General features: G+C 50.9%; 1 protein-coding gene across 1 annotated transcript in view; it reads right to left on the bottom strand.

Moving 5' to 3' along the window:
• Positions 1 to 4,654: 4,654 nt before the first annotated feature.
• Positions 4,655 to 22,107, bottom strand: part of MINOS1 (mitochondrial inner membrane organizing system 1) — a 36,226-nt gene continuing 18,773 nt past the window's right edge. The window contains exons 2-4 of the mRNA XM_015412606.1: positions 10,177 to 10,224; positions 6,538 to 6,647; positions 4,655 to 4,892 (exon numbers count right to left, since the gene is read on the bottom strand). Of these exons, the coding sequence (XP_015268092.1) occupies positions 4,884 to 4,892; positions 6,538 to 6,647; positions 10,177 to 10,224 (167 nt within the window). The 3' untranslated portion in view covers positions 4,655 to 4,883. The remainder of the gene's footprint in view (positions 4,893 to 6,537; positions 6,648 to 10,176; positions 10,225 to 22,107) is intronic.

A 22,107-nucleotide genomic window follows, 5' to 3' on the forward strand; every position in this document is an offset into this window, starting at 1 on the left:
GTGATCTGGTCTATGGGGTCGCGAAGAGTCAGACTCGACTGTGCAACTGAACAACAATAGATAGGAGCTCTCGGTCTGGGGCAAGTGATGCTCTGTCTTCTTGGTGCTTGGGGGGGGGGGTAACAGTGGAAGGGCTTCTAGTGTCCTGGCCCCACTGGTGGACCTCCTGATGGCACCTGGTAGTTTTGGCCACCATGTGACACAGAGTGCTGGACTGGATTGGCCATTGGCCTGTTCCAGCATGGGCTCCTCTTATGTTCTTAAGGCAAAAGAAATAGTCAAAGAGCACTTTCCCCCCCATTTGTTCATTAAGGTCAGCCTAGAACTCAGGAGCTCCTAACAGAAGCGGAGAAGCCGTAGACTCAGGCTGGAGCGTAGGGTTGCCAGGTCTGGGTTGGAAAAAACCTGGAGACTTTGGGGGTGGAGCCAGGAGAGGGCAGGGTTTGGGGAGGGGAGGAGCCTCAGCAGGGTCCAATGCCATAGACTCCACCCTCCAAAGCAGCCATTTCTCCAGGGGAGCTGATCTCTGTCAGCTGGAGATCAGTTGTAAAAGCAGATCTCCAGGTGGGAGGGCTTCTAATGTCCTGGCCCCACTGCTGGACCTCCTGATGGCACTGGTATTTCTGGCCACTGTGTGACACAGAGTGTTGGACTGGATGGGCCTTTGGCCTGATCCAACATTGGCGTCTCTTATGTTCTTATGTTCAGATCTCCAGGCCCCACCTGGAGGCTGGCAACCCTAGGTTGGGCAGAAGCCAAGAAACCCACGTAGAAAATCTGCTGCTACTAAAATCAGTGAGGGCTGATGCGGCCGATGGCTTCAACAGCAGATTCGAGAAGTTCTTGGACAGAGAGGAGGAGGAGGAAGAGGAGGAGGAAGAAGAGATTGAATTTATACCCCGCCCTTCACTCCTCAGAGTCTCAGAGCAGCTTACAGTCCCCTTTCCCTTCCCCTCCCCACTACAGACACCCTGTGAGGCACGTGGGGCTGAGAGACCTCTGACAGAAACTGCTCTTTCAAGGACAGCTCTGACAGAACTATAGCTTGCCCAAGGTCATCCAGCAGCTGCAAGTGGAGAAGTGGGGAATCAAACCTGGTTCTCCCAGATTAGAGTCCGTGCACTTAACCACTACACCAAAACGGCTGTGGCCCTCCAAGCCCCACGGCTGCCGGAACTCAAAAGAGGCAGGGTTTGGCCACCTCCTTGTGGGTCTTCCAGAACATCTGAATGACGACGGTGGGGAATAGGCTGCAGAGACCTGGACGGGCAGGAGAGCCAGGCTGGCATACCGCACTCTCTGGTACCAATCTCGGCTCTCTGAAAGGGAAGGGGGGATTTCCAAAGCCATGAAGAGCGAAGAGGGGAGGGAGAAGGCGATCACTTCCAGATGGTCCTCTCTGCCAAGCTTAACATTCCTTAAGGGTACGTGAAGAGAGGGGCTTACCCCCCCCAGCGCCCTTCGCTCCCACATATATAATTGCTTTTGTTCCACCACCGTGGCTCTGGTCTTGCGGAGCCAAACACAAAGGGGCGCCCCTCTTCTCCAGAGGAGCTTCGGCCTCATTTGTTTGGACAGGTTCAGAAATAAAAGTCTCCCCGAGCTGGCTTTGGATGGAGTGAGCGGTACCACACCACAGCAGAAATGTTTTGACATACGCACAGGAAAGAAGCCCGAGTCGAGACGGACGGCTGTCGGTCAGTGAGACCCCCAAGCCTTTCTGTAACAAAACTCATTCAGGCCAAGGGGAGGTGGGAAACCTGTCTTGCAGAGTGGGAGAAGGAATCAGATGCTGAGCGATCCAACCAAAACAAGCTTAAATGCACACAGAGAATGGCCAGTCTCTAGGCTGATCACCGCATGCAGAGGACTGTGTGTAGCAAGGCTCCCTCTACGCTGTGGAGTCCTGTGAGCAAAAATTCTACCTTGTGAGCCACTGGCATTAAAGTTGTGAGTGAGCGATTGGCCCTCTTTCCTGAGCGAAGGCAAAAATGTGTGAGCCGGAGGCTAACAAACTGTGAGCTAGCTCACGCTAACTCGGCTTAGAGGGAACACTGGTGTGTAGTGTGTGTGTGGGGAGAGAATGCAGGAGCGCCCCACTCTTTTACCCTTTTCAAACAGACGTGCTGCAGTGTGGAACATCCTGGCCCGGGGAAACCCCACAACTGCAGCCCAGAAAAAGGTTTACCACACACCTGCTGTTTGCATGAACCTGGCCTTTGCAAAGGGCTCTAGAAGCCAACTGTCCTATCCCAAGCCAGGCAAAAAAAAAAAAGAGCAATAAGTTTTCAGTAAGTCTGAATAATTCTGCCCGAGGCCATCACAACAGGATTCCTTTTTTTGGGGGGGGAAGAGTATTTCTGCATTAGATTGTAAAAACGGGGGGGGGGGGGTACGACTCAAATTCACTTTGAATGCAACCCCGTGAAGACTCTAGAAGCCAACTGTTCTACTCCAAGCCTGACAAAAAGGAACAATATGTTTTCAGTAAGTCTGAAAACGGGATTGAACGCACTTTTTAAAAAACATCCAAGCTCAGAGTTCCTTCATGTTCATTGCTTGGGACCATTGCAACAGGATTTTTTTTTTAAAAAAAGTGAGCCTACTTCTGAATTAGATTGTAAAAATGGGGGGGGGGGCTACCTAAATTCCCTTTGAATGGTTCAGCCATGTCCGACCCCTGTGAAGAATGTCCAGGTGATGTGCACAGCCCTGTCCCCCGACAAATGGCCACCAGAGAGGCTTTTAGTCCAGGACGCCCCACCTTAGGAAAGAGGGCTATTCTTCTTGGTCTAATGGAAACTCTGGCTCAGGGGCAGAACACCTGCTTGGCATGCAGAAGGTCCCAGGTTCAATCCCCCACATCTCCAAAAAGGACCAGGTGGTAGATGCTGAGTTTGTAGAACATTGTGTTATACGAACCAGCACCTCCTGGTAGTTACTGGCCGGAGGGAGGTCCGACTTGTCTCAACTAGGGGCAGAGCCTTTTCGGCTCTGGCCCCTGCCTGGTGGAATGAGCTATCTGATGAGATCGGGGCCCCGCGGGACCTGTTACGGTTCCGCGGGGGCTGCAAGACGGAGCTCTTCCGCCTGGCCTTTAGTGGAGGCAGCCGGCATCCACTTTGATTCGGCCTCCCCTCCAGTGACCGCAGATCCTAGAAGCTGATTGGGACCACAATATTATCTGTTGAGGTGCGTTGTTGCCTTAGTGTGTGGGTGACTTTATTGATTTTGATGGATTGTTGCAATATTTTTTAAAATTGTAAATCTGCCCAAATTGCAGATCTGTATGTTGGTACCTACCCTGAACCTACAATATGGGCAGGGCGGGATATAAGTCTAATAAAATAAATAAAGGACTGAGACCCTGGAGAGATGCTGCCAGTCTGAGTTGACAAGACGGATCCTGAGGGACCCCTCCCATGGATGACAGACCCCTCCCAGTGATGTGAAAGACCTCCTGCCTAAGACCCTGGACAGCCACTGCCACTCTAAGTAGCAGTAGAAAAGAGAAGAAGAAGAAGAGATTGGATTTATGCCCCGCCCTTCACTCAGCGTCTCAGAGCGGCTTACAGACTCCTTTCCCTTCCTCTCCCCACAACAGAAAACCTGTGAGGTAGGTGGGGCTGAGAGAGCTCTCTGGAGAACTGCTCCTGAAAGAACAGCTCTGACGGAACTACGGCTTGCCCAAGGTCATCCAGCAGCTGCGAGTGGAGGAGTGGGGAATCAGACCCGGTTCTCCCGGATCAGAGTCCGCACACTGAACCACGACACCAAACTGACAAAAGAGGACTTGTCCAGTAGCACCTTCAAGACTAACAACATTTTGTGGCAGGGGAGCAGCTTTTGGGAGTCGGTCTTGAAGGTGCTCCTGGAATTTTGTTCTTTTCTACTGCTCCGGACAGACTCACGCGGCACCAAACCTTGATCTACCTCCATGAACATCTGCGTAGCTCAGACTGACCTTAATGGCCCTGGGCTTTCTCCTGAACCAGACCACTGATCCCAACAACTTTTTACGGACTACTCTCACTGGCAGTGGCTCTCTGACAGGGGTCATCCCCCTCCTCTCCATATCTGAGGTCCTTTGCCTGGAGATGCTGAGTCTCAAACGGGGGACCTTCTGCATGCAAGACACGTGCTCCACGGCTGAGCCACAGTCCCTCCCAAAACCCCGTAGAGACTGTAGAGGCCGACTCCCCCCCCAGCGTGGCAGAAGAGAGGATTAACCCCCCCCCCAGCCCCAGGGACAGAGCACTCCAACTGACATCCCAAATCACCCTTCCTCAGTCTCGGCAGGATCCTCTTCTGGCTTATATGCAGGAATTTGGATCTTGAGTAGAGGTAGCTGCCTGGGCAAAAGGCTTTCTCCCCTGAAAAGGGAGGCAACAGACATTGGGTGTGGGGGGGAGGAGATGGGCTCTGTGGGGTGGGAGTGCTTTTTTGCAGAAACTGTAAACTTCAGCAGGGTCTAGCTGTGAGTGGGAGAGGAACGGAGGACAGCTGCCACTGGGGGGGAGGAAGCTTTCAAAGAGGAGCTGAACCAGGTGGCCGCAGCTGTTAGTTCAACAGCGGGGCCTTCCCACGCATTCCCTCGCTCTGCACAAAGGAAACACACGAAGAAGCAGGGTGCGGAGAGGGGATCGCGCACGTGTGTTGTTTGGATTTTATTCTCTCAGAAGAGCACCTTCCTTGCGGTCTCCAGCAGGAGATACAAAAGGAGATTTGGTTTCAGGCAATAACAAGCTGGCCGTAGAAAAGAGCATCGGGTGACCGATCGCCAAGAGCTCTGCCTTAACGCTGGGGCAGGGTGACCCTCTGGAGGAAGCAGCAAGGTCTCGCCGTCCTCCTGCCGTGCCATGCGGGAGTCCACCGGCCGCCTGTCACTGCTCCTGCACAGAGAAAGAGGATCTGTCATTACGCTCTGGCTTCCAGAACCAGCCTCAGCTTTGCAGCCCTTGGATTCTGCAGAAGATCCCCCGAGAGCCAGTGCAGTGGCACGGGGAGACCAGGGCACGACAACTCATTTGGCCACGGAGCTCACTGGGTGTCTCTGGCTTAGCCACACTCGCTCTCTCGGCCTAGCCGACCTCACAGGGCTGTTCAGGGAGAACCAACACATTCCACCCAACCTCCTTGGGAGCGGGTACAATGGCTAGAAGTCACGTCCCCGTGCAAGCCCTGGACAGAGACGAAGGGCTGTGTTCCAGTCTGCACCTGCGAGAGGACGAGCCGGCAATCTGGCGCTCTCTTTTCCCTGCGTCCCTCCCGAGATCCCTGTCCTGAGCAGTGTTCCCTCTAAGCTGAGTTAGTGTGAGCCGGCTCACAGTTTTTTAGCCTCCGGCTCACACATTTTTGTCTTAGCTCAGGAAGGAGGGCTCCTGAGCAAACTAATTTATGCAGTAACCAAATTGCTCGCTCACAACTTTAATGCCAGTTGCTCACCAAGCAGAATCTTTGCTCACAAGACTCCACAGCTTAGAGGGAACATTGGTCCTGAGAACAGAGGTTGCCCCCGGAACGCCCTCTCCTCTGTCACCTGAGGTGACCTCCTGGGCTGTGCAAGACGCTCAGAGCCTTTTTCTCTCTCTAGGGCGAATCCCACTCCTTCCTGACCTGCATCCTTTCCAGATAGGCAAGTCTCCAGCCCTTGGGTGCAAAGACACGAAGACCTGGAAGACGTCTCAGGGGCCAGGAGGGCGACGGAACACAACTGAGGGGGCTCGGGGGGGAGTAACGCTCGCTCCCTCCCCTCCAATGAAAGGCAGCAACCTCTGCTTCTTTGGTAGGAATCCTTGCAAACCCTTCCTGGCACAGGTGCAGAAGGAGAAGGAGAAGAAGAGGAAGGAGGAGGAGGAGAAGGAGAAGAAGAAGTGGAGGAGGAGGAGATTGGATTTATACCCCGCCCTTCACTAACCTCAAGGGAGTCTCAGAGCAGCTGACAAACTCCTTTCCCCCCCCCCTCCCCACAACAGACACCCGGTGAGGTTGGTGGGGCTGAGAGAGCTCTGACAGAAACGGCTCTTTTCCAAGGACAGCTCTTGTCAGAACTACGGCTTGCCCAAGGTCATCCAGCCAGATGGGAAAGGAGGAAAAGCCATAAAAGTGACTGTGCAGAGACACAGCAGACAGAGACACAGCAGACAGCTGCCTCTGAGGGATGGGGAGTGCTGCTCTGTGTGTGTACACACAGAGTGGAATCAATCACTCCCAACACAAAGACGTGGCATAATTTCCCGACTTCCCAGTAGAAACTGGACTGCTGATGCCTCTTCCAGAGACTCATGCAGAGACTCAATGGGCAGCATTTTCTGGCAGCAAGCGCTTTTGATACCTGCCTGTTCTGGTGGGTGGCCGACTGATCCCATCCCATCAGAATGACTTGCTCCCAGTGGAGGCTGACTGGAAGTACTCAGGAGAAGAGCAACAACTCCTACAGAGATGCAGCGGGCAGCCTCGTCTGTAAGTGGGGGGAGTCAGGCTCACGGGCAGTTCTAAGCAAGCGTCTCTAAGAAAGGCTCTCGGATACCGACTCACCTTGACAAATCTCCCATGGAGAAGATAAGGAGCCTGGAAGTCGTGTTGGCAGTTCGAGTACGCCATTCCTAAACCCATTCCCGACCCAAACGCGATTGGCCACGTCTTCCCTGGAACAAAGGGAGGGTGGGGGAAAGCAACGACAGGGAAGACTGAGGACTGCTCTTCAAATCAAAGCTGGCAAATAACAAACAACTATCAAACGGAGTTTTAAGAAATTCCATGGTGGGACAGCTGTGGATGTCAGGGCTTCAAGGAAACTGCCTTGCCATCCCACTGGGGCCTCTGTGTCAGAAACGTTCACAGCTTTAAAGTAGATGGTAACAGCCAAGAAGTGCTTCAGAAAAAGATCCCAATGAAGGAAAACTGTATACTAACTGCGCTTAATTAATCTTTAAATATTAAAGTGAACAAAATGCAGAAATTATTCGTGAAGTACAAAATACATAAGATGAGTACAAAATATATACAGGTATTCAACAGTTATTAGTTGTTGTATTGGTTGTTAACAATGATCTCCGGAATGTTCAACCATTTCAAAAGATATCTTCTTCTCAACAGATGAAGGAAAATGAAGAACATGTGATCTTATAGCATTCTGCCCTATGTAGAATCATCAGGAACTTCCTCTCAGTGATGTTTTGACATACAGAAGAAAATAATGAATTTCTTGAAATGTACCAGTTGAAAAACTGACCAGAGACGTCACATGTTCTTCATTTTCCTTCATCTGAGTTGGAAGGGACCTTGCAGGTCATCTAGTCCAACCCCCTGAACTCTGCAGGAGCATAGCTGAAAGATAGCCCTACATACCTACAACATACCCGAAAGATGGTCATCCAGCCTCCGCTTGAAAACGTCCAGCGAAGGAGCATCCACCACCTCCTGAGGGAGACTGTTCCGCTGCTCAACCATGCTTACAGTTATGGAAGTTTCTCCTAATATTTAGCCGGTAACGACTCCCTTGTAATTTCCACCCATTAGATCTAGTCTTGAAATCCGGAGCAAGAGAGAATAGATCTGCTCCATCTTCTACATGACAGCCCTTCAAATATTTGAAGACTGCAATCGTGTCCCCTCTAAGCCTTCTTTTTCCCAGGCAGGCTAAACAGACCCAACTCTTTCAGCCTTTCCTCGTAATACTTGGATTCCAACCCTCTCACCATCCTGGTTGCTCTCTTCTGGACACGCTCGAGCTTATCAACATCCTTCCTAAAATGGGGTGCCCAAAACTGGACACAGGACTCCAGGTGAGACCTGACCATAGCGGAATAGAGCGGAACGACCACCTCCTGTGATCTGGACACAAGGCTTCTGTTAATGCATCCCAAGATTGCATTAGCTTTCTTCGCAGCCACATCGCACTGCAGGCTCATGTGCATCCTCCTCTATGTTCCCGTCCTCGCTAGGGTCCAATCGGCTCATGCTCAGACATGCGCCTTTTCAGTTGCTGATCCCAACTCGGGAGACGAGGAAGGCTTCCACCCTGCTAACCTTCCAGAAAGGTTGCAAACTGTAATTTTACCAGATGCTTGGGGCCGATCAGTCTCAAGCGAAGGACACGTCGGTTGATGCACAGAATTACCATCCAGGATAGCACTACCTGACTCCGCTTGCTTGGTCTCACTGATATTTTAATCAAGACGAGTAGCCACGTTAGTCTGTTTGTAGAAGAAGGAAAGAGCAAGAGTCCAGGAGCACCTGAAAAACTAACAAAGTTTGTGGCAGAGGAGGTGCTTCTGTGAGTCACTGCTCACTCCGTCAGATTCCTGGTATCTGAAGAAGTGAACAGTGACTCTTGAAAGCTCCTAGTAAAGGTAAAGGTTTCCCTTACTTGAAAGCCGGTCGAATCCGACTCTAGGCGGCGGTGCTCATCTCCGTTTCCAAGCCGAAGAGCCAGCACTGTCTGAAGATGTTTCCGTGGTGATGTGGCCGGCATGATTAAACGCCGAGACACACGGAACACTGTTACCTTCCCACCAAAGCGGTACCTATTTATCTACCTGCAATTTCTTGCTTTCAAACTGCTAGGTTGGCAGGAGCTGGGGCCAGAGACGGGAGCTCACTCCGTTATGCGGCACTAGGATCTCGAACTGCTGAACACTGACCTTCCGGTCTGCAGCTCAGCGTCTTAACCACTGAGCCACCGAAGCCCCTTGAAAGCTACCACCTTGCCACAAATCTTGTCTTTAAGGTGCTACTGGACTCTTGCTCTTTTCTACGGATAATTTAATCATCAACACCAATTGTTTTATTCTTATTTTAACGTTGTTCATGCACTGGGTTCCACGTGTGTTGGGAGAAGGACAGACGAACAAGAACTCTCTACTCCACGTGTATTTTTATAAGCCTCTCTCATGCCTCACTTTGCATGCCTGAGCTTTTGCCCCTCCTCTCACAGAAGGTGCCTCCGACCCCTGAATCATCCACGGTGTCCCGGCTCTGTGAGCTCCTTACTGAAATACCAGCCTCAAGCCAGAACCTTCGCCCCCCTTGGAAGTTAAGCCCCGTTTGCAAGTGAAAAAACCTCAGTACGACTCCAGCCGCAGTTTGCCGTTGGAAGGGCTCTGAAGCAGAGAGGCACAGCAGCGTGTGCCGGCTTGCGAGCCTGGCAGATTATCCCAATGAGGAGTGAACCGTAAGGGAATTGCAGTGTGTGTGTGGGGAGGGTTTCCACCCCCCCACCTTAGCACACAACTCGGAGGCAATTAAGAGGGGCCAAAGTCTCTGGCCATGTCAGAATCTTTCCAGCCGGCCGGCCGAGGTGAGATCCAGCATTCTGACAGGTCCTGCAGACTGTGGGGCCGGGCCTGGCCAGACAACAGGTCATGGGGCTTGGCGGGAGCTTAACCGGCCTGGGGCTGCTAAGATGGAATGCTGGAAGGGAGCCGGTGGGGCGTAAGGGCCTCGCCGAAGAACGCGCCAGATGAAGCACGCTGGCTTCAAGGGATAGGAGCCAGCGGGGGGCAGTGGTTAGGGAGCCAGTGTGGTTCAGTGGTTAGAGTGTCGGACTGGGAGAACCAGGTTTGAATCCCCACTCGTGCCATGGATGCTTGCCAGGGGGTCCTGGGGCTAGTCACACACTCTCAGCCTAGGCTGAAGAAGGGAGCTTTGATGGAAGGAGCGGAGGGAGGGAGGGAGGTCTGGCTACTGAAAACTTATCCCCCCAAAATCTTGCCGGCTTCGAAGGCGCGACTGGACTCAGATCTACCAGTTCCCACTGCAGACCAACACGGCTAACCACAAAACTCACTGTGTGACCCTGCACCATACACCCCCCCAGGCAGTGCTCCCTCTAAGCTGTGGAGTCTTGTGAGCAAAAATTCCACTCTGTGAGCTCCTCGCCCTTAAGTGGTGAGTGAGTGAACGGTTGGGCTGCTGCACAAATCAGTTTGCCTCTGGAGCCATCCCTTCCTGAACTAAGACAAAAAGTGTGTGAGCCAGAGCCTAAAAAACTGTGAGCTGGCTCACACTCACTCGGCTTAGAGGGAACACTGCTCCCAGGGTCATTGTGAGCATCGAACGGAGGGAGAGAGGGCCCTGCATGCTGCCCAGTGCTCCTTGAAAGAAGACAGGGGCAAAAAGGTAAGACAGCACCCAATGCAAGCAAGGCAAACCCGGGAGCCAAAGGCCACTTACTTTTAAAGAAGACAACCGAGAAGATGACGCCCAGCCCAAAACCAGCACCTGTCAGAGAAACATAAGAGTTAAGAGAGAGGCCATCTCCCATCCCCTCTTGCCCGGGGAACACCTTCCTAGAAGTGCAGACAGAGGCTTAAGTAGCAACCGGCTAGGCCCTGTGTTAGTCCTGCATGGTGGTGGGGGGTAAACCTAGCTGCAGAGCAAAACTGCTCCTTCTGGCCACCATCCCCATGCAGGGGGAACACTGGCCTGCTGGGCACACGCCTGCCTATGACCCCCCCCCCCCCATTATTAGCAGCTATTTCCTTTGCTTTACTGTGACTTTAATTCCGTTCCTCAATTTTGGAAACGGGAGGCATTTTAAGACAAAAGCCAAACAGATAGATCTGTTCCAAGTAACCAGTCACCTTACCTAACACGGTTACATAAAGTTGTAACAACCCATTCCCATTACTCTTTCTAAAGTTAGCTGTGGTTTCGTAATGATTAACTGGTTTCTGCAATCAGCCAAAGGATAAAACCTTTACTTCTGTTCCGATGAAGCTCAGGCTTTACAAATACTTGACCCGTCAACCAACCTTTTTTTTGGGGGGGGGGAGAACCTGGTCAACAGGCCAGTTCTTAACCCCAGTGGGTGCTGGAAGCAACCTTTCCTACTTCTTGCAGCCAGTTTTATTGCATCCAGTGTTCCCTCTAAGCTGAGTTAGTGTGAGCTAGCTCGCAGTTTCCTAGCCTCCGGCTCACACATTTTTGTTCTACCTCAGGAAGGAGGGCTCCAGAGCAAACTAATTTATGCAGTAGCCAAATTGCTCGCTCACAACTTTAAGGCCAGGAGCTCATAAAGTAGAATTTTTGCCCACAAGACTCCACAGCTTAGAGGGAGCATTGAACGCATCGTACATGGATCTGCTCTTCATGCTGCTCGTGAAATACCCAGACTACGGCAATCAGGAGGAAAGGAGAAATGCTGGCCACACCTACGGGCGCATGAGCCTGTGTGCAGAAATTGCCATCGAGTCGCAGCAGACTTCTGGCGACTCCGTGGGGTTTCAAGGCAACTGACTAACAGCTTGGGTGCTACTAAATGCAGTACTGAAGGCCAGCATGGTGTGGCCCTCTTAGAGCATCAGACTAGGGTCTGGAAGGCGAAAGATCAAATCCCTGTTCCCCCCAGTGGGAAGCTCACTGGGTGACCCTGGGCCAGTCACCCTCTCTCATTGCAAGCTACCTCACAGGGTTAGTGTCGCAAGGATAAACGGAGAGAATTATGTTGTAAGCCAGGGGTGTCGAACTCATTTGTTACGAGGGCCAGATCTGACATAAATGAGACCTTGTTGGGTCAGGCCATGTGTGTCATAAAATGTAATGCCAGGTAGCGGAGATATAAACTTTATAAAGGACACAAAGACAAAGGGCGCTTTTTAAAACTTAAAATAAAAACATGCTTAAAACATTAGCACTCTTGCAATATTTTGTTTATTTAACAGTGTCTGATAACTGACACCTCTTGCTCTGAATTACTGCGTCAAAATGTCTGTGCTGTTGCAATCTTGAGTATGCTGTTCAGGTGTGTATCTGTAAGCTGCAAAGCTACCATGATGCAGCAGAACTGGAAGAAGAAGCAGAAGACAGCCAGTTCCACTGCAGGCCTGAGAGAAACCCTCCAGGGGCCTGATCCGGCCCCTGGGCCGCATGTTTGACACCCCTGTTGTAAGCTGTTTGGGACCTCTATGGGGGAGAAAAGCCAAGTATGTAACTATCAAAATAAACAAATGGGGCAGAGCGATTGCCCTCCCCTTCCTACAGTCTCTGCAAGAAACGGCAGGGAAAACTCCGAACTGGCCTTCGGTCAGATACAAGACTAGCTCCTTTCTGGCTAAGCCGGCAAACTTCTGCTGATTGAGAGTGGCTTTCTCCACCCCCTCACTCATTGTGCTGGGGGGGGGGGAGTGGGCAGGAGAGAGCCGTAGCCCCGCACTGCAGGATCCTTTGCTTTTATTCCCGTTTGTTTGCTTTGAAAGTGAGACCTTTCATGTTTTATTGTTATGGAGTTAAAGGCTGGCCTGGAGGTGCCGCACTTTAGTGGAAACAGCTGCCGCTGCTGGTGTCCCTCGGTCAAGTGGGGGGCCCTTGGAGCAGAGTGTCACCCTCTTAAAAGCAAACGGGGCGTGCAAAACCCCAAACTCCAGACCCAGCTTTCGTTGCCGCTTATCCGTCCAAGCTGAGGGGAGGTATTCTTTGCCCAGGCCCTGAGGCAGTCTACTACCTCATGCCCGCCCAGCCCTGGCATCGGAGATTTGGAAGATTTAATGTTAATTGAAATGCCGGCCGGCAGGCTGCTTCTGTTCACTAGACCCGTTCCCCACCACTCAGTGGAGGAACGCAGCCTGACCCACGAGAATTCTTCAGGAGCCTATTTAAGGTTTGGGTCCTTCTGTTCACTTAGGCTTTCAGGCAGTGGGGGCGGCTGTAAACCCTGGCTGACCACACAGCATTCTGGCTGTTCTCACCCTTGCAGGGTGGGTCCTATGGAGGACCTTTGCTATCTAACACTTCCCCTTTGCCCGCCCCAGGCGTGGAGGAGGATTCTGGGGAGTCATTCCTCACAAAATAGTAAAAAGCCCAGCAGCACCTTTAAGACTAACAAACTTTATTGCCGCATAAGCTTTCAAGAAACACAGCTCTCTTCGTCAGATGCATCTGACGAAGAGAGCTGTGTTTCTCGAAAGCTTATGTGGCAATAACATTTGTTAGTCTTAAAGGTGCTACTGGGCTTTTTACTATTTTGCAGCAACAGATTAACATGGCTGATGCCTCTGGATTCCTTACAAACACAACAGTGTGGCTCTGGTGCTTCAAACAGGCTTTGGTCGGCAACTGGACTGGCCCAGTGACCGGACTGCCAGACTAGGACATGGGAAACCCCACTCTGTTACGGAAGCTCACCGGGTAACTTTGTGCCAGTCTCATTCTCTCTGCCTAACCTACTTAGCAAGGTTGCTGAGAAGGTAACAAACGGGGAAGGGAGACCCGTGCCGGCCATCCTGAACCCCCTGGAGGGAGGGAGGGATACAAAAGCATTGGGTGGAGATTCGTAAAGGGCCTTGACCTGCTTTGCGCTGACAGTTCCGAATTTACCCGAAACGAGAGAGGCTGAATTGCAGAGACGACACTGAAAGTCAATGGAGAAGAAGAGGAGATTGGATTTATACCCTGCCCTTCACTACCCAAAGGAGTCTCAGAGTGACTTACGATCTCCTTTCCCTTCCCCTCCCCTCAACAGACACCCTGTGAGGTAGGTGGGGCTGAGAGAGCTCTCTTGAAAACTGCCCTTGAGAGAGCAGCTATGAAAGAACTTGTGACTGACCCAAGGTCACACCAGCAGCTGCACGTGGAGGAGTGGGGAATCACACCTGGTTCTCCCAGATTAGAGTCCGTGCTCCTAACCACTACACCAAACGGGCTCTCAAGGGAGCTGAGGCTTTGGGGCTGGCTCTCCCACCAAGATCTGCTGGGGAACTCGCACAACATGACCTCGTGGATTCCTTGCCAAGCCCCAGTTTCCACCCAAACAGCCGTCAATTTGTGAATGAGGAAGTGCTCCAAGGGAGGCCTCCCCTCTGCCCCCCCTCCCCATGGAACAGCTGGCGCTGGGTGGGGTGGGGGGAGACAGGAGAGAGAGAAACAGTGTTTATGCTATTTAGAAACAATTACCATCTGCAAGGATCTATCAATCCTACAAATTGTTTGGCCCCTTGACCCGAAGCTCAAACAACCCTTTCCCCGGCTATGTGTGAGTCGGCCGTCCTTGGAATCCAATTGCTGGAATCCAAACTGCGGAGGAAAATTATTAATTCCAAGAGCAGGGCAGAAAAAGCGGGGCGCTTGCAAGGACCCTCCCGCTTAGCGAGCCGTGTGGCCCTCTGGGGGTTTTTTTTGCAAATAAATGTTTATTTAAATATACATGTAAAAACAACAACAACCACCAGACATAAACATCAAGTACACACCTCACTCCCCCTATAGAAAAACAACCTACAGTATACACATAACAACAAAGAAAAGCAAAAGAGCTCAGCATTCAGTATAGATACAAAGAGAAGGAATTCTTTTCCCTTCTTTTTTCTTTTCCTATCAACATGCATAATTAATGTATAGTTACAACGTGATTAAAGTATAGAGAGAGGTTTATTTAACTTTATCCCATAATTTGAGGAAGGGCTTAAACATACTTTGGGTATTGTTCTGAGTTGTGTATAAAATAAAATCGTGCCCCGTTTCAAAAAAGTCTACAGTTTTGGCTTTGGATTTGATTATTCTAATATGACTTGTTAATTTTTCAGCTATTGCAATCTGCCATAACGCAGAATACCATGCGTGTAATGTTAATAATTCTGCGGCTTTCCAACTTTTAGCAACTATCCTGCGTGCCACCATTAACATAAACACTATTAGTCCTTTAGAAGTCACCTTTTCATTTTGTTTCTCCCATATTGTTAATAGGGTCAAAGCTGGTGTAACACAGATGGTCTGACATGTAATTTTTGCAATTTCTGCAAAAATGTTCTCCCAGAATTGTGACACTACCGGGCATAGCCACCACATATGAATATAGTCACCTTGCTGATTACACTTTCTCCAGCATTTTATTATTTGTGTTGGTTATTCTTGCAAGGCAAACTGGAGTGAAATACCACCTGTGTAAAAATTTCAAGTTCTCTCTAAGAGCTATTGATATCGTTTTCCTTGTTTGGGTAAACCATCTCTTATTCCAAATATTTTGCCCCATCTTTATTCCGCTATCTTTCTCCCATGTTATTTTCAACCCATTTAATGAGCCTGAATCTGTCTCAATTAAATATGCGTATATTTTAGAGGTTATATGTCATATGTTGCATTAAAATCTGTTCACATTTCAATAGCTTTCTAGCCCTCCGGTTTTTGGACCACCTGTCCGGGGTGTGTGTGTGTCCCTCTCTGACGGCTAGCCCAAACAAGTTAGCTGATCAGCGAGAGACAATTTAGGAGGGTGACGGACCCCGCATCACACACACTCCATCCTTCCAGCAGTCCCTTCTGTTACAGTATTTTCCATTCCGCCGGTGGAAGTCGACTTCCTTGCTGATCCCAGGCTGCCTTCACTGTAGGGCTGGGGGGGGGGGAGCTTTCTGTGCCCCACTGGAAGAAGTGCCATTTGGGAGCCACAGCCGTGCTGAAAACATGACAAAGGTGATCTATGACCGACTGCCCTCCCGCGCACAAAATGGCTGACCAAAGGACACACGTTGCACCACTGATCAAAGAGATTCAATGGTTCCCGGTTCTTTAGCTGTTGCAGATTTTCCGGGTTGTAAGGCCGTGGTCTTGGCATTGTGGGACCTGACGTTTCGCCACTGGCGAAACGTCAGGTCCTACAATGCCAAGACCACGGCCATACAACCCGGAAAATCTGCAACAGTTAATAAACTCCGGCCGTGAAAGCCTCTGACAAAATATTGTTCCCTGTTCTCACCTTGGTTACATTCAGGATGCCGGTGTTAGGCGCCTAAGCCCCAGTGAATTCAAAGCAGGAGCCAGGGGCTTTCTTGAAGAAGAAGGAGAGTTGGTCTTTATACCCCACTTTCCCCTACCTGAAGGAGTCTCAGAGTGGCCTACAATTGCCTTCCCTTCCTCTCCCCACAACAGGCACCTTGCGAGGTAGGTGGGGCTGAGAGAGTTCAGAGAGAACGGTGACTGGCTCAAGGTCACCCAGCGGGCTTCAGGTGGAGGGGAAACGGGGAATCAAACCCGGCTCTCCAGATTAGAGTCCACCACTCTTAACCAGTGTTCCCTCTAAACTGAGTTAGCGTGAGCTAGCTCACAGTTTTTTAGCCTCCGGCTCACACATTTTTTGCCTTCGCTCAGGAAGGATGGGTGCAGAGCAGTGCTCCATCTAAGCTGAGTTAGTGTGAGCCAGCTCACAGTTTTTTAGCCTCCGGCTCACACATTTCTGCCTTGGCTCAGGAAGGAGGGCTCCAGAGCAAACTAATTTATGCCGTCGCCAAATCGCTCGCTCACAACCTTAATGCCAGTAGCTCACAAAGTGGCATTTTTGCTCACAAGACTCCACAGCTTAGAGGGAACATTGCTCTTAACCAGTACAGCATGTTGAAGCAACCACGTTCTGAGGCATGAGGAGTCTTACAGGGGGCCTTTCCAGTGGTGACCAAAGGAACTCACTAACAGAGAAAGATCCACAAGCATTATGACACAACTATTCAACCAGAATGTGCAGAGGAAGAGCGAGGGAAATCCCAGGTAAGTAGCTTAGCCAAGAGAGGACTGATCCCAACACCAAACATGGCTTTCCCCACGTTTATTCCGCTTTTCCTCAGGGCTACGTACGCGGCATACGTAGCTCTCCTCTCTTCCCTCTTGCCCTCCCAACTATCCTGCGAGGTTACGAGACAAAGGCCACCCAGAGAGCTTCGTGGCAGAGCTGGACTCAGAGCTTCTGCTTTCCGAACCGCAGCACCAGGCTGACTGCCCTTCCGAGCTTACGCCAGGCCGATATCTCTAAGCAAATTCCGATGCTCACACCAATTGATCCCGGCATTGAGGAATTTCAAATATTCCCCCAAACTGCAAGGGGTCCAACAGCATTTTAAATCTGTTTTCTCCCTGACCACCTCTCTGCGGAACTGGAGCAAAGGTGGCACAAAATGAGGTCTTCACAAGCTCTCTGGTACCACAAATAAGAGGGAAGAAGAAGAAGAGGAGGAGGAGGAGGAGGAAAAGGAGGAGGAAGAGATTGGATTTATACCCCACCCTTCACTACCCAAGGGAGTCTCAGAGTGGCTTAGAATCTCCTTTCCCTTCCCCTCCCCACAACAGACACCCTGTGAGGTAGGTGGGGCTCAGAGAACTCTGAGAGAACTGTCCTTGAGAGAACTAGGGCTTGCCCAAGGTCATCCAGCAGCTGCAAGTGGAGGAGTGGGGAATCAAACCCGGTTCTCCCAGATTAGAGTCCGCGCACTTAACCACTGCACCAAACTGGCTCAAACTGGTTTCACAGGTTATCCCAGGCTTGGGAGAAAACAACAACAACACTAGCTTTCTGGATCATCTCTGGACTCCGGAGCATCTGTCAATGGGAAGACTTTATTCTTTGCTATTTTCTGATGGCTGCAGTGTCACAAAAGGAACTTGCTGCCACAAGTTCTGGGCAGGTGGGCCAGGAATGAGTGGCACAGGCCGGTCATTTTCTAGTCTTATCTGGCATGGCTGGAGGATCCAGTTTTCCATGACAAGCTGGCAGTCTGTAAACATAAGAGGCTGAAGAAAGATGCCCCATGCCAGGCCCAGAGGGTATCATGGAATGTGCTGAATCCTCACCGCTAGGAAGAAAACACAGACAGGCATTTCTTTCTCGATTAAAACAAAAAAAACAAAAGCAGCCGGTTGTAGCCAGTGACTTCTGCCGGTAACCCCACCTCTGTGGCAACTTGGTCAAGGAACCAGGAGTCAAGCAATTGATGATGTTTTTACCCATGGTCTGATGGAACCATTATGTCACCCTATGTTAGGGTATTCTTAATTTTAAAGTAAATTAGCAGAGTATTAAAGAGGCAGAGTCCATGGTGTGTTTAACACCCAACACCCTACCATGAAGCTGTTGTGGTTCTGTGGTCATCGCTGAGAAACCAAAGGGGAGCTGCAGACGAAATTTCTTGGGCACCAAACAGAAAACTAGGGGGTGCCACCCACCAGATGCCAAATCCCACGGGAGTCTTGGTGGGACACAGAGGCCCGCTGCAGAGATTTCATTCTCTAAAGTGCCCGGCTGATGGGATTTGCAGGTTCTGGGCCTTGCACACCCCATTTCCTTTTAAGGGGGTGACGGGTTGCACAGAAAGAGCCTCCCATCTGACCGAGGGACACTGGCGGCGGCAGCTGTTTGCACTAAAGTGCGGCACCTCCAGGCCAGCCTTTAACTCCGCAACAATAAAACATGAAAGGTCTTGCTTACAAAGAAAACAAACGGGTTAGGAGTAACAGCACCGGATGACACAGTGCCAGACTGCTTTGTAAACCCCCCACACACACCCGTGGTGGGGCTTTGGAGAAGGATTACAGGGAGACGCAGGAAAAGGCTCTTCTCTGCAACTGGCTCCAGCCACTTAACTGGGAGGAAACTGGCCCTCCAAGCACTCTGTCTAGCAGCACCCTGCTTATGTTATGCGGGGGGGGGGGGGTTGGTTAGCCCCATGGATGCCCCAAGAACATTCCTGAGAGCCCTGCACTGGCTGCACAGCTTCAGCTGTAGGATATGGGAATGCAGCGACTGGACCTACTCAGGGGCTAGATGGGATATCAGCGGGGTTCCGTGGAATCAACAAAAGGAGATCCCAGAGCGAGAGGCACCGAGACTCAAGCCTGCCCAGAAGGAAGCCTTGCCCCTGATCGCAGATGCATGGTGGCTGCGCTTTCCTGAGCGAGGGAAGGTCTGCCTGTACATGCTCCCAGGATTACTCATCCTTGCATATGATAAAAGTGTGACCTAGAAATCAAAACTGAATCTGGAATGAGGCCCCAGAGCTCAAAACTAAGTGCTTCTCAGTCTTGCTGACTTGCTCTTTTGGTCAAGTTTCTAGTCCTCCCCGCCGTCGAACACACCACACAGCTGCCTTTGTCTGATCTGACATCCTGCCTTTTCTTCACCCTGATTTCCACCAGGCCACCTGCTACAGGGCCTTCTACTCCTCCTGTTCCTGCACCTCAGAATCACAGAGTTGGAAGGGGCCATACAGGCCCTCCAGCCCAACCCCCTGCTTAGTGCAGGATCATCCTAGACATGAGCATCCCGGACAACAGTGTTCCCTCTAAGCCGAGTTAGTGTGAGGCAGCTCACAGTTTTTTAGCCTCTGGCTCACACATTTTTGTCTTGGCTCAGGAAGGACGGCTCCAGAGCAAACTAATTTATGCAGCGGCCAAATCGCTCGCGCACAACTTTAAATGCCAGTAGCTCACAAAGTAGAATTTTTGCTCACAAGACTCCACAGCAGTGTTCCCTCTAAGCTGAGTTAGTGTGAGCTAGCTCAGTTTTTTAGCCTCCAGCTCACAGATTTTTGTCTTCGCTCAGGAAGGGTGGCTCCAGTCCAGAGCAAACTAATTTATGCAGTAGCCAAATCACCTGCCTACTCACAATTTTAATAGAGGTAGCTCACAGAGTAGAATTTTTGCTCACAGGACTCTACAGCTTAGAGGAAGCATTGCCGGACAAGTGTTTGACCGGCAGCTGCTTGAAGACTGCCAGTGACGTGAAACTCCCAGAGTCACTAAGTGCCCCACCCTGGTCTAATTCCCACCAAAAACACACTGCCATCAGTATACACTATGCTGTAGAGTGACAAAAAGGGGAAGGGGAGAGAGGGGTATGCAGTCCTCTTGCAAAGAGCTCACAACCTAAATTCTGATGTGGGTGGGATAGAGGAAGGAGGGGACTCTTCTCCACCTCTACCCCATAAGCTCACTGCAAACCTTCTGAGCAGCAAGTGGTCACTTCCTGAAAGGCCCAACAGTCAGCTAGGGCGTATCCTGCTTTTAAAAGTATCTGTGTCCCTCAGCACTGGAACAGGAAAAGAAGACTCAGCCGGATTTCTGAAAAGCCCCATCCCAAAGGGGGGGGGGGGGGAATCTAATGCAACAGATGCAATGAGGCATGTCTCTGAACCTCAGCAGTGCAAGATTTTTTTAAAAGCCCCTTGCATTTAAATGTAATAAATCTGGATGGATCCTGGACTCTTTGGTTCATCTGGGGTAAACAGCTAGTCATGTACTGGTACCCTACAGAGATCTGAAGGCCTAAAAAACAAAGGGGGGGGGTTCTTACTGTGAGAACTCCCCCTCCCATTTTTCCATTGGAAAACTGGAATTTTTGAGGAGTGCTAAAAGATCTCGGGTGAAATATTCTCTTCTGGAATGCTTTTGTGAGACAAGGTTTTAATCACTATGAATAATAGGAAGATTTTTTAATGTAAGACAGACAATCTATGGTATTAGATAATTACAAGTGGGGACCCGCAAGGAACATGCGCGAGAGGAGAAATCCTTACCCCCCCCCGACCCACCAGCTGATTCTCATTTCTTCCTTCTGGTCCTTTCGCAGGAACCTGCAAGGAACTCCTGAAGAAATGGCTTTTTGGGCAGGGGTGGAAACACAGGCTGCCTGTCCACTGGGAAACTTCACTTTGGCTGCGCTGCCCCATGCTGCCTCCCTCAGGACTCCCCACCTGGACCACTGGAGAATACAGAATATACTTTAAAGGTAAAGGTTTCCCTTGCCCGAAAGCCAGTCGAATCCGACTCTAGGGGGCAGTGCTCATCTGTTTCCAAGCCGAAGAGCCAACGCTGTCCGAAGACGTTTCCGTGGTCATGTGGCTGGCATGACTAAACGCCAAGGTGTATGGAATGCTGTTACCTTCCCACCGAAGCGGTACCTATTTATCTACTTGCAATTTCTTGCTTTCAAACTGCTAGTTTGGCAGGAACTGGGACCAGAGACGGGAGCTCACTCCGTCATGCGGTGCCAGGGTCTCGAACTGCCGAGCTACCGACCTTCCAGTCTGCAGCTCGCCGTCTTAACCTCTGAGCCACCATGGCCCCACATACTTCACTTTCCCCCAATTTTTCCCTTTTCCCCACCAACCTCCCCATTTTTCCCCCTCCAAGGCTTCGACGTTTGTGGAAATGTTGTATCTCTGGTACTCCCCATACTCAGGTTGCATTCACCCTGGAGACACCCCCCCTCAAAATTTGGCACTATGGAACAGCTGCAACCTGTATGAGTGAGGGCAGGTGCTCACTTCCATGCTGTGAACCAGAGAGAGGGGGGAAACGGGGCAGGACAGCCCCAAGGTCTTTGCTACCCTGGTCTGACCTCTGAAAAGCTGCCGTCAGCCTTCCCTTGGGGATAGCCAGCTTGGGGGGGGGGGTGTTGCCCTATCGGACATCTGGTCTACAGGCTTTGCTGTGATCTTCTGCAGCTCTCAGATGGGGGGGGGGGGCGGCTTTCCCAGTCCCACTGCAAAATGGAGACCTGCTGCTGAGCTATACCCTGCCCGTAAAAGAAACTCCTTTATTTTGTTTTTTAAAGAGAGAAAGCCACTTGGAGGGTGGAGAGCCTTCCTAGATCAAAGCGCCAGCCTTGGCCAAAGCTTATGTTTCTAAGAAAAACTTCAAGGGTACCTAAACGATGTTGCTTAATCCTCAGGAGGGATGAGCTGGTCTTCCTCCTCTCGAGTGCCAAAAGGCTCCACGCAGCAGCAGCAGCACGTTCTGCCCCTCCCACCAAACACACACAGGCAACCGCCCCTCCCTTGACCTGCCCAGGAAATCTGCAAACAGAGGAAATGGAGTGATTGCACAGGGAGGGTAACTGCGTACAAAGCCCTTCCCAAACTAAGGGCATGCAAAACTATCTCCCCCCCCCAAAAAATAGTGAGCCGGTGTCGTGTCGTGTTTAAGAGCATCAGGCTCTTATCTGGGAGAGCCAGGTTTGAATCCCCACTCTTCCATGGAAGCTTGATGGGTGGTCATGGGCCAGTCACGTGCTCTTGGTCTAACCGACCTCACAGGGTTGTTGTTACCAGGACAAAACGGAGGAGAGGAGAATAAGGAACTCTCGCCATGGAGGCTCACTGCCTGACCTCGGGCCAGTCACGCATTCTCAGCCTAACCTACCTCACAGGGTTACTGTGAGGATAAAACGGAGGCGAGAATGAGGCTAAGCAGCTTCGGGTCCCCACTGGGGAGAAAGGGAGGCTATGGAATCAATCAATCACTATTTTAACATCATGCAAACAGATCAAGATGGGTCGCCGTGCCAGTCTGTCTGTAGCAGCAGAAAAGAGCAAGAGTCCAGGAGCACCTGAAAGACTCACAAAATTC

The sequence above is a fragment of the Gekko japonicus genome, unplaced genomic scaffold (assembly GCF_001447785.1).
Source record: "Gekko japonicus isolate JY-2015 unplaced genomic scaffold, Gekko_japonicus_V1.1 scaffold131, whole genome shotgun sequence".
NCBI classification, from domain to species: domain Eukaryota; kingdom Metazoa; phylum Chordata; class Lepidosauria; order Squamata; family Gekkonidae; genus Gekko; species Gekko japonicus.